The sequence below is a fragment of the Cajanus cajan genome, chromosome 9, assembly GCF_000230855.2.
Source record: "Cajanus cajan strain Asha chromosome 9, NIPB_CcT2T_4, whole genome shotgun sequence".
Classification (NCBI taxonomy): domain Eukaryota; kingdom Viridiplantae; phylum Streptophyta; class Magnoliopsida; order Fabales; family Fabaceae; genus Cajanus; species Cajanus cajan.
Genome location: NC_138525.1, coordinates 41,900,334 through 41,914,182, shown reverse-complemented (window position 1 = coordinate 41,914,182; position 13,849 = coordinate 41,900,334). Strand labels below are relative to the sequence as shown.

Below are 13,849 nucleotides of genomic sequence, written 5' to 3'. Positions count from 1 at the left end.
TATTTTTTTTGAATTAATCTTTTTGATTGATTCATCTTGTATAAATTTTTAATCCAAAATTTATGTTATTTTGAATTTATTTCTTTTAAATTTATTTGTTCACATAATTTGAGGTACCAAAATCCTTCAATTATCGTGGGTACCATGGCAGTTCCCAACTTTTATTTATCATCAATGTTTTTGTTAAATATTTTTTAACTTCGTAAGGTATTGAAACCCTAACTTTTTAAGTAAACATGGCTCATTATTAACAAATAAATTAATTTTTTTTATTATACTGTGAAATATTTTATTTTAAGGACAATATAATAAAATTCTTTTTCCCAAAGTACCGTATTTATTATCTTCATTTATATTTTATATTACTTATTTTAAAATACAATTTTTTTCACTAAAATTTGTTATTATAAAATATCATTTTTATTCGTATTTCCTTTGTCATTTATATTTTAACCTATACTAAATTTACATTAATTTACTTTCACGGTTACGTTATTTATTATCATGTTATATATATAGTTTTTGTCTAACAAAATTATAAACCATTTATATTTTCTATACATTGTTATCATACAAATATAGTTAAAACATTTAAATTTATCATTTTTGTGTAATTTAATAACTTGACATTCCAATAACATTTTCAGTCTTATTATAATTTTTTAATGTTACAAAAATCTTTATCTTCAAAATTATGCATCTACTATAAAGGTATAAGAATTATGTTAACAAATATTTATTCTATCCACTTGTAACTTACTTTAAATTTAGCCCTAGTCATCATCTTATTCGCTTCAACATTTAAACTATAAAATTACATAAATAAGTTTTATACATTAAATATGTCATTTACTTCTATTTTTAGTTAACAAAGTTATTTTGCTAATAACTTTGTTAACAATTAATCACTGTTTGTAATTGATAGAACTGTTCACATTCACATCAATGTTTCCAATAAAATATTTGATAATATTTACTAAAATAATGTTAAATTCATACAACTAAACAATCTTCCACACACATAATATGAGTACAACATATTTTCAAATCTAACTGGGGACCTTCACCCATATCACTAGGACCACAATCCCTATGTATCACACGAAAAACCAAATCATGCCTACCACCTACATGACTAGAACTGAAAGGAAGACTAGTTGCCGTTACTCCAACTTCATTAAAATCATCCATAGAAGTTGTACCAATATTCCCACTTGCCTTTTCCTTCAATCACAAATGTCATTCAAATTTTTTTTTTTTGTATTCATGATATTTTTCCCCAACACAAACAAATAAAACTTACTCTAAAAAGAATAACCCTAACATAGTTCTTAATTTTTTTTTACTTTTCATCCATTGCACACTTTACCAGCCACTTCCCAACGCCAATTCCCTGTCTCATCACATTTAAAAAATAAAATAAATAAATAAAATCATAAATAACAATAATGTTGATACCAAAATTTAATTTATTCTATTTAATAATTGTAACAGACACAACCATCGGGACAATATCCTTTACCATCTCCATTTTTCAGGATCTTTGTTGCTGACCCTTATCACCTCCCCCAACTCTAATTTGTCTTCTACGTATCTGTAAATCATTTAATTAAAATAAAGTCAAAATCTCTACTTCAAAAAATATCAACTAAAACTTAAACCAAACCCATAGACACATCATGTTTCTTATTACATAATTTTGGGAACTTTGTTCTGCATCTGTACTATCATTCATGTCAAACTCATTACGACGAATGTCTTCTTGCACCTGCAATTAACATGTATTAAAAATAATTATATAAAAAAATTATTCAACTACAAATAATTTACGCAAATATTGAATTATAAAAATTACATTGTCTTGCACCCCATCATCCCCTGAATCAAACCATTCGTCAATACTAATCAAATTATCTTCCATACAATCAAGCAAAGGACATTTAGATTTTATATGCCCACATTTATGGCAATTTGAGCATTTCCTTTTCTTGGTCAACTTCTTTTTCTGTGGGGCTCCTTTAGTCTTCACAACATTAGGATCACTTGTTTCATTATCCAATCCAATAACACTCTTCTTTTCTATTTTTTCCAAGTAACTTCAAAATCTCTTCCCTTATGAAATTGAAAGTTTCATGTTTTTTGGCTGCCATTTCACAAAGTCTATTACAAGATGAAGCCAAAACACTAAGACGTGCCACATTACTCATCTCACTATCATTATTCCCTGCATCATATGACGAAATAATTGAACTCTTCGCATCCTTCATCCAACGCTTGCATATTAATGTTGTAGGAAACAAGGTGATATGATCTAGCCGCATTGAGCATATAATATGCCCACAAGGAATTCCACAAGATTCAAATAACATACAATCACAAAAAAATTTACATTCTTCAGTATCAAACACAACTTCATGTATACGATGTTGTTCAGAGTATTTCTCCACCTTAAATACTACCTTGTTACCATTTTCAGTCCTCTCAACTACATTCATTGCCCCAGCATCAAGTATCTCAGCTTTTACCAACTTGAAAACATGTCGTGTGTATAACTTTGCAGCCTGTTTCTCAATTTTTTGAAGCGAAGTTGTCAAAACAGGTTCTGTATAAAATGAATTAAAGTCAGCAATCAATTCATTGTACCTGTAATCTCTTAGAGATTGTTCCAAATTATGCAACAACTCAACCATGCTGTTTTTCCTCCTCACATAAGTTTTAATACAATTATTTACTCCTTCACACAAAGACGTCGTTTTAATACCAGCAAAAAATTTATCTCGTAGATAAGCATTTGCCCACATACACCTTTTTTCATACGTTTGCAAAATCCAGTTGTTGCCTTCAAGCTGGTTTTTGCTAACCATTTCCTTCCAAAATGTTTCAAACTTTTCAGGGGTAAACTTTCCATACATTGCCTTTTTAAAATCAGCTAAAAATTTGCAATTCTTCACATTTTGACAAGCATTCTTTTGTAGATGCCATGCACAAAGTCTATGTGTTGCCATAGGAAATACTTGCCTAATTGCCTCCCTCATAGCCCCATCACCATCTGTCACTACCCCCTTAGGCTGCTGAAGAGACATAGCTTCCAAAAAAGCTTCTAACACCCACTTATAAGTATCGGTGGTTTCATCAGAAATCAAACTAGCACCAAAAATAACAGTTTGCCCATGATGATTTTTTCCAGAAAATATTACCAAAGGCTTGTTGTATTTGTTCTTCTTATAGGTACTATCAAATGCAACAACATCGCCAAAACATTGATAGTCACACCTACTAGTACCATCAGTCCAAAACAAATGTTCCATTTTTCCATTGTCTCCTAACATATATTTAGCATAAAACATTGGATCATTATCAGCCTTGCCTTGAAGATAACTTAAGGCAGCCAAAACATCCCCATCTTGGATTTTAGAATGTCTATATCGCTCAATGTGGTTAAAAAGGTCTTTCTTATTAAACCCAATGCCTAAATGACCTCCCTTTTGGTCCATCATGTATCCCATTATATGGCATGCTCTAACCCCATGTTCATGCAAACAATTAACTTGACCCTTATCACTGCTTGACAATCCGCGATAAGTCCTAATGAATGGCACATAATTTGAGTGGCACATCTCATGGTTGTGACCTTCCTCAAATGACACAACTTTCCATTTACTTGTATTTGGATCAAGCCGTACACGAAGTTTGGCTTTACAATTAGTACGACTAAGAGGCCTATGCCCCTTTTTTCTATCATCTCTCATAAGATGTTTTTTGTCTCTTAAGCCCCCTTTATTGCATAAAAATTGACGCATTACTATTTTGCCATTTGCATCATGACCAATGTCATCCTTCCTAATCCCAAAACCATGAAATTTACCATATGCAAAGTAAAATTTATATGCATCATGTTCACTACCAAATTCCAAACCCAATATGTCGTCTACAGTCAAATCCATAAAACTTTTGTATTCATTATGATTACTATCAATATGCGCATCATCTTCCTCATTACCAAAACCGACATCACTTCGACTACTTTCTTCATCTGATGCATTGTTATCAGAAACATTCATTTCCTTCTGATCATCTAAATTAACAAACCCTTCGTCATTAAGGTTAGACATATGCATTACAAAATTACTTAATCAACTAATGGAAAAAAATTAAACATTATTCACGTAACATATTTGTTTCACTAACACTTATATTATATAAATTATCCATATCTGATCATATATTTCACCAAAATACACATTATCCAAAAACACAGTCAATAATAGTCCAAATTCAATGCAACACAAACTATTTAGTTCAACTCGATTTTTCTTTTCAAACTTAAATTTCTCAACATTGAATACTGAAAATCCTACACTGCATGAAGGTTACAAGTAGTAACAGAACCTAAAGAAGGCTATAATACGCCAAAATAATGAAAATATAACTACCACATTATATTATTGGCGAATCGTTGTCATTCGTCAAACCAACAGTAGATGACTAGCGAATTAAATACAATCCGACCACAATTGCAAACTTATTACGACTTAATCGAGCAAAATTTAACTTACCACTAACTGTTCACTTCAGATTACGGGTGCGTATCCTCCGGAACCACACACAAAACTGGAAAATCAGCTGTGATTTTTTTGAACTCAAATCGATTTCAAATGGAAATCGACACAACCTTTCATCACAACAACAACCTACAAGGTTTTCAAATGGAAACAAACACAAAGAAAAACACACAATAGAGAACAACATGCATGAGGAGAAGAAGATGGAAATGGACATACAAGAGCGGATCCAAGGAAACACGAAAGGAAAACAACATGGAAACGGAGATACAACACCTGATCCAACCAAACACGACGATGGGAAGGGAAACAACCTTGCCTTAAGAGAAGAAGATGGAGGCAACGAAACACGAAAGGAGACAAGCTTCGATTAAAGAGAAGTAGATGGAGCCACGATTCAATGCAAACAAAATGAAGGGGCATGCATTTACAAATTGGACAAAAGAGGGACCCTCTATTCGGGTTGGTTTGTTGGATCATGGTGCAGGGGCGGATCAGATCCAATTACCCGATTTTAGGTCAAAGTTTCAACACCCTGGGTGACATGGAGTAAGTGGCCACGTGGCATTACCTGATTGGCTGTCCGTACAGAGGGCACGAAAACCCTCTATTCCGAAAGGGCACGCAAGTAACCTCCATAGAATATTACTCATACCAGTAACATCATTAAAATATAATTGATGTAAAAGGTAAAGACTTATGGAATATCTCAAGGTCCTATATCAGAAAATCAAAAACATTAATTACAATAGTTAGCTTTTTTAAGTATATTATTAGTATGAATTATTTATTATTTTTGTTAATAGTTACTTTTTATTGAAAAATTCAATTAGTTAGTTTTAGCAAAGCCTCTCCTCTCAACCATTTTTTTTCTTACACAGGTAATATCAGTAAGTAATCCACACATTATCTATGGTGTTTCTAAATTTAATAATATATATATTAAAATAAAATATTTAAAACTACAAAATAAATACGTATGGTTAATCATTTTAATGTTATATATATATATATATATATATATATATATATATCTTAAAATTATATATTTAAATTATTTTAAACTAATTATACATTTTCCATTAATATATATATATATATATATATATATATATATTTGACATTTAAAATGAGTAACCATTTATATTAAATTTTTAAACATGTTCAATTTATATGTATTTTCTTTTATTATAAAATCTAATTATGTATAATGTACAAAACAATGTATATATAATTGTATTTTAACATTATTAATTAGGTAAAATTTATTTAAAAATATACAGAATAAAATTAATGAAAATATATATATATATATATATATAGATATATATTTATAAATTTTAAACAATTCACGTACTATTGATAGTAAATACAGAGAAAGAAGATACAGAAGAAAATTTAGATATAGAAAAAAAAAATTTGAAAAGGACTTTTTCATATACGAATATACTTCGCAACTAAAGCTACTTCATTTGAAATGCCTTAATAAATACTATTAGATATGATGTATAAGACATCGTCATATACAAGGCACCGTGTTAAGGACATTAAAGCTGAGTCAGCTTGGAGGCAGAAATGTCAATCGCAGAGCCGTACAAGTGCTATAAATATCAGACCTGCATCCCCTCTTCACCTATCGACTAATTCACTGCATCTCTTCATTTTTCTTTTTCACTTCCATTCTCTCTATCTCTCTATTTTCTTCGTCTTTTATGGAGGGAAGCTAATTTCACAAATACCCTTAACTTGGCCACTAATTGTACCACCACACTTATTTCTCAAATCAGATCCTTTCTTTTCTTTCTTTTTCTTGCACTTGTGTTGTGTTGGAAGAATTATGGCTTCTTCTACTCCAAGTCCATCCATCACTTTCACCACTCTATTTTTATTCCATTTCCTGTCAGGTGACTCTTCATGCTTCCTACTAAAACTAAAACTAAAACTAAAACTGACTAAAACTGTGTTTACACAATAGATTAATATTTAAATACTTTGAAGTAAACACAAAGAAATCAAAATTTAAGTATTTTAAGAAAGTTTTTAAAGTTATAGAATTTTAAATTTTAAAAAATTAAGAATTTTATTTTTTTTCATACTTATTTCACTTACATGTGTTTTATATTTCTTTTATTTCTTTTTCCTATTTCTTATTTTTCATTTTTCTTCTTACTCCCTTTCGTCTCTCTCTCCACTCTTCTTTCTTGCTTTCTTCTTTCACTCTTCTCTCTCTTTTTCTTTCTCGGTAACTTTTATCTATTCTCTTTTTTCACTTTATCTTCCTTTTTCTCTTTTCCTCTTTTTTTTTTTCTCTCCCTCTCTCTCTCCCCTTTCTCTTTATTTTATTTTTCCTCTATAACACTATATTTTGTTAATAATTATTGATTTTATTAAACTATATGATATTGTGAATTGTTATTTAATTGTTGAGAAATTTTAAGAATTTAGAAATACTTAAGAATTTTATTCGTCTAAGAGTTGTTTTAATTAAAGGTTAAATTTAACTTATTAAGAGAAGATATATAAGGTCTTTTTTAGTAATGAATTTCATAAGTTTATTTTCTTTAAAAAGTGACTAAAAATTTGACTTATTAAGAGAAATTTAATGGTTGGATTGTTGAAATTTATTGTATAAAATATGAGTTATTAAGTAAAATAATTCTAATTAAACTTACTTTTGAAATAAGTAGATCCCTTATATATATATATATATATATATATATATATATATATATATATATATATATATATATATATATATATATATATATATATATATATATATATAAATTGTAGTCCCACTGAGGAATTTATTTTATTATTTCAAATGTTGATGAAATTTCACACATGTATATGTTATTGCATGTATATCTAGGTATTGCTTGCATGCTAACCAAAAGTAGTTAGATTTTTATTTTTCATTGTTAGTTGCTGAGCCGGAAAGTGTAGGGATTTGACAAGTTGCTACACTCTCCCTCTTTCTTTTATTTCTCCTCTATCTAATTTTCTCTCTCGTTGTGTTTCATTCAGTGATTTAAAACTCGGATCAAACTGGCTGGTCGTCGGACTAAGAATCGGTGGTCTAGCCGGTCCAAATCTTAAATTGGATCGATTATGCAGTCAACCCGTTTCAAACTGGATTGAACCAGTCAATTTTCCAGTTCAACCGGTGAACTGGTGGGTCAAACCGGTTCAACCACTTTTTTCTTATTTTTTTTTTAAAAATTTTATGGGACCATAAACTACAAAAATAATAATGAAAATTGAATCTCTTAATGGAAGAGCAAAAGAGTCTTATTAAATATAACAATGACTACTTGTTCTAATATATTTGTTTGTAATATATACAACTTAGATAACTTTTATAGTATATTATTAATTTAAATTATATATTTAATAATATAATATCTATGTTGATATTACATATATTATTTTGTGATATCAATTACAAGTATATTATATATGTACATATTATTTATATTTTTAATTTGTATTAATATACAATTTAACATGTAATTTTTTATGTATTTTTTTACAAAATAAAAATAAAAATAATTTTAAATAAGATAGAAAAATTAAAATTAAAAATAAGATATGAATTTATTAAAATTTATAATATAAAATATATTTAATATAAATACTTTTCTTAATATAAATAAATAAAAATCGAGTCATGCAATTTAACTAACGACCTACCGGTTCAACCTTTGACCCACTGACCCAGTACCTTAACTGGTTCGATAGCCAGTTCGGTTTTTAAAACTATGTTTTCATCTCTTGTTTTTTCTCTTATTTATTTTCTCTTTTTTTTATCCTTTAAAATTGGCTAATATTTATTATTATAATTTCTAATCTTAAAATTTTATTATATTATATTACATGTGTATGTGTGTATAATTATATATTCACATATATATATATATATATATTCACATATATATATATATATATATTCATATATATATATATATATATTCATATATATATATATATATATTCATATATTTATATATATATTTATTTATTTATTTATAGCCAATTTTACTTTTGATGAAAATTATTCGTCCTATTTAAATTAAAAATTAAAAATTTAAAAAAATTGAATTATTTATCTAAATAAAATACTTAATAAATATTAAAAACTGAAATCAAAATGATTTAAATTTCTTTAATTCGTAAAATGCTGGATACACACAACCTAACCTAACATTATTTCGGATGTCTTTAATACTAGTATTTTTGTCGATCATTTCACATGTTAAATTATTATTATATATAAATAAAAATTATAATAAGTTATATATATTATATAAATATATAAGTCATATTTAAAATTTATATAAGTAAATATTTTTTAATATATAAATTATATTATAGATATAATATAAATATATAATTTATATTACAATGCAAGAATATTTTTTAATTATTAATATATTTTTTAAATGAAAATTTAATTTATGAATAAGTATGATAAATAAAAAAATTGAATTAAATTTAAAAATTTAAAAATATTAAAGAAAATGTTTGTTAAATTTTTTTTTGCTAAAAATGCTATATTTAATATATGGAGTGTGATTTTTGATGGCGAACTCTTTTGCAGGTTCGTGTTCAGGCACATTGGTAATTAGCAACAAGTGCAGGTACACAGTTTGGCCTGTCATTTCTTCGGGGCGACGAAACCAACAAGGGGAGTCCAACACCATCGTTGTGCCCCCTGCTGCGTCTAGGGGCGGACCCTCTGTTCTGAGGACGTCACCGGAAAGTTGTCATGTGTCACCGGTGACTGCGGTTCATCCACCTAGAATGCTCAAGTGGAAACGTGGCGCCGCCTGCTACTTTAGTGGAGTTGAATCTAAACGACACGGGCGGTTTGGCTTTTATGTAGTTTGCAAATTAACCATCCATTGCCCCTTAAGCACCAAAGCCAACGCCAACGCCAACATTGACGTTGAAAATGAAATCGAAAGTCTGTAATTGCAACTGGGACAATCAGGGGCCATTGTAATACATGTTAGCTATATGTAAAATCTAGCTTCATCCTGTCATTGTATTTTACTATTCTATCTCATTCTTTTTATGATTTCAAACATCTCCAAATATTGATTATTGGTATAAATACCATATATTTTATTTTTTTAATTTTATATATTTAAAAACACTTCATTTTAATTCTTATATGTATATATTATTTTTCTTTGTCATTTTGTATTATGATATTTATCATACAAAACGTGATAATTCTTACAACTACTTAACATTTCAAAATTGGTGCAAAAATACACCTATATGTAAGATTGAGTGTCCTAAAATGAGAAATTTAGACTCATTAGTAAGTGATGAAATTTATACCGTTTAAAAGGTATATGTACTCTCAATCACTTTAAAAAGGAAGGAGAAAGTAGAATTAAGTGAGTCTTAAGTTTCTTAAGGTTTTGTCATTGTGTGATTATTAGTAAAACGTCCTACCATCAATATGTAGGTTACAATCCTTTTTTGTGCATGTACATGCTTCAAAGATAACAATCATTGTTGGTGATCAAGTTTCCTTGTTATGATTATCTCGTAGATTGTGAAGACCAAATATGGGAGATACATAATTTCAAGACCAATTTTAATTATATTGTTGGGTTAAGTTAGAATTTATGTATTGCTTTAACTAGTTTAATTATTTTTTTAATAATTAATTTGACAAGTTTTTACACTTTATAATCCATCAACTAAGCAATAAAACGTAAATATAATTATCTAGGATTATCATGTAATATATATATATATATATATATATATATATAAAAAGAGAGTTCAAACGATACATGTATAACTTTTACTAGTTATTACACTACTGAATAACTTTATATTAAATGTAAAATTTTATCGATTCCACCATTGAATTATAACATCATATCACCTTGTATATTTTGTTAAAATTGAACAACAATTCGAAGGTAAACAAAGTGTTCATATTTTGTATATTTTGAAATAAATATATTACGTCAATTTTGATATATAAGAATGATGTATTAAATCATCTTGGATTAATATAACATTTTCTATATATGATATTGGAATAAGAAGTTCTCAATCTTACGATAAGTTTTGAAAATTCACACTTAATATATAGTTATTAAGTGGTGTAATAGTTGAAAAAAGTTACACTTGTGTTATTTGAACTCTTTCTCTTTCTCTTGATATATATATATATATATATATATATATATATATATATATATATATATATATAGATAAATATATACACACAATAATCCAAACTAAAAACATAAAACTTAAGTTGTCAGTCAAACAACATTTATACATGTGTCGGAATAGCCACCAACACAACGCCACCATCTCCAACATGGTAGCCAAAAGGTCTAGCTTGCCCTTCAATCTAATCTGTCATGCTCCTATATAAATGATCATCCAATCCAATAATAAGGAAATAAGGGTAATTTTATAGACAATAAAGCAACATATACAATATAATAATAAGTTATTCACAATTCAAAAATAGTCTAATCTTAACTCAACAAATCAACACAACCATTTCAACTACTCAACATGTCAAATTTATCATCACTACACAACATACCATCAACTTAGATTTTTAACACAACATATCAACAACACAATAACTCATAACTTAACAGTAGAACAACTTGAAAAAATAATGCAACATAGCAACATAACAACACAATGCGTCATCTGAATTTTAACTAAGAAATCTCTTACAACAAAATGAACAGTTTAAGTGGTTTGACCCTACTGAACCAACTTAACAACACGATCTTTTTGAGTTTGTTAGATCAATGACAAATTTGGATAACAATAACAAATTTGAATAACAATACACAACACAATATGATTTCTTGGATTTTGCCACTTAGACTAAAAAAGTCTAGTATCTCTATCAGGAGTAGAATGACTTGGGTGTGAGTTTATCACGATCTTAATATGCATAATTATGCTTATATGAAATTAATTCGTCGACTACCCTCCAAATATTGTGCCTTTTCCAGTATTTAGTTATAGATTTTGACCATCGACCTTGTATCTTACTTGGTTCGTGCTTCTAAACTAGTATGATTCGACCTTACTCACATACAATATCAATTAACGACCTAGAGAAGATTCAACACTCCAATTCAAGAAACAACTATATAATCAAGAAGGGTTTTTCAACAACTGAGCTCTTAAAGCACCACAACACATCTTCACAATGAGATATATATCTTTAAAAATAACACCTCTCGTTTAGTCCTAAGTCAACAACACAACACAATTACGTGCTTAAAGCATTCACAACATAACTCTATTCAACACTAAAAAATTTATCATCGTACAAATCTACTTATACAACTTTAACTATTAATCAACTTTCACTTTATCTACTTAAAACATCATTATATATAATTAAAGATCAATACATAATGACCTAGATTAAAACATCATCTTTATAAGGTAAACTATCATCAAAGTTTAACATTTAAATCAACTAAGTTATAGTTTGCATTCAACAGAATCACATATAATGTCATTCAACCTATGCTTGACTTTGGTGAGATAGAGAGCCTTTAGCTCGCCCACCCCTGACACCATTTCACTTGTGTCCCGCATAAGTGAGATAGGGAGTCTCTATGTACACCATACTTGACGTCACAAAATCCATGTCTAGTGTTAGTGAGACAGAGAGCCTTTGATCTGCATCATGTATGATGCCATGACATTGCACCTAATGCGATAGCAAATTCTACACTTAGCAAGATCGCAATTTGGCTTAAAACTTGCAAAATTCACTTCCAATCCAACATGCAATACATAAGATCACAAGTATACCCTCTAACCAACTCGGTTATATACATCGACAATATCAACATGCAAATAACCAAATGTTCAAACCATCACTTTCTCCTTCAAACCACCAAAACTCAAATAACAAGAACATCTCATATCACATCTCAATTTCAACATCAAAATATTCCAAACAGTAATCAATTCACCTCATACACAAAAATAGAAGATTCAATTATAAGTTTCCCTTACCTTGATTGACCAAGAAAAAAGAAGTAAAAGAAGGAAGAACACAGTCGACCAAAATTTTCTCCGCACAACACCACTAACACTCTATTTCTCAGCTCTCCAAACCTTATGTGAAATCTTAATGATTTTGGTCAATTTGTTTGATGAGAAAATTATAAGTAAGTTCTACTAAAATATTTCACAAAATGCATCTATTGAAATCACTGTTTTTAAATACCAACAAACTTTTTTTAAGTGAAAAAAGTCATGATTGAATGTACTCCTAAAGCATTTGTAATTGTCTTAACTAAGTATCACTAAGTTTTGATGTACTCTTAAATAAATTATAATTGTTTTAATTGAATATCACATTTTTTTATATTAAAAAATCTTGATTGAATACCACAAGATTTTTTTGATAATAAATTTTTTTTATCTCAATATAATACACTTCTAAAAATTTGAAGTACATAAATATAATTAAGAATAAGAATAGGTCAAATCTTAAATAATGACATATGACCTTGTTTAAAGTTTGACTTATCTATTTAATAAAAAAGTTAGGTTTAGATTTTTTTTAAAAAAACTTATTTATTTAAAAAGATTGGACTTAGACTTATAAAAGAACCATTAGGCTTGATAGATCAATCTATTTATCTATGATATAATAAAAATAATATATATAACATTATTAATAATATAATTAAATAAATAAAATTTTAATAAAAAATTCAAATTTTATCAATATATTTTACATTTCTATTATACTTAGAAATTTTACATTTCTTATTCATACGAAATCAAGATATAAAAAAAAAACTCTAGTAGTTACATATTCGTCTACTTTTTTTTTCTTGTTCTACATGGTTGATTATTTGAAATATTTAAAATATAATACAGAAAATATTTAGAAAATTTTCTTTTTTTAAGATTATCTTCTTCATTACAATGTGTGCATGAATGTACTTTAATACACATGAGTGTACTTTAGTTCACATGAGTATGCATAAATAGTTTCTTAATAAATTTTTTATCTTAAACTCTAAAATTTAATAATAATAGAATAAAATATTTTTTATCATGCAAATTACCGTGTTAGCAATGCTTAGTAGTGGTGGATACAAGTAAAGTGATAATTAGCATATGCAATTAAGTTGATAATGAATAAAGTTAAATTAAATTCGACTCGATAACATTTAACTTAATATATAAATGGACTCAATTTTAATATGAATATTTTTTCTCAATTCGAATTTGACTCAATTTAATCC

General features: G+C 27.8%; 1 protein-coding gene across 4 annotated transcripts; it reads right to left on the bottom strand.

Moving 5' to 3' along the window:
• Window positions 1-930: 930 nt before the first annotated feature.
• LOC109802887 (protein FAR1-RELATED SEQUENCE 5-like) lies at window positions 931-5,199 on the bottom strand. 4 transcript variants are annotated; one of them, XR_002240122.3, is made up of 3 exons: window positions 1,694-5,199; window positions 1,523-1,594; window positions 931-1,393 (listed from the first exon to the last, which is right to left on the bottom strand). XR_002240122.3 is itself a non-coding variant. In XM_083063906.1 (2 exons), the coding sequence occupies exon 2, from the start codon at window positions 4,116-4,118 to the stop codon at window positions 2,052-2,054; it is 2,067 nt and encodes a 688-aa protein (XP_082920032.1). In that variant the 5' UTR covers window positions 4,119-4,691; window positions 4,839-5,199; the 3' UTR covers window positions 1,601-2,051. The 4 variants fall into 4 exon arrangements, 1 of the variants encoding a protein (XP_082920032.1); XR_014429757.1 differs by lacking the exon at window positions 931-1,393 and having other exon boundaries at window positions 1,452-1,594; window positions 1,694-1,768; window positions 1,856-5,199; XR_014429756.1 differs by lacking the exon at window positions 931-1,393 and having other exon boundaries at window positions 1,452-1,594.
• Between the last annotated feature and the right edge of the window lie 8,650 nt (window positions 5,200-13,849).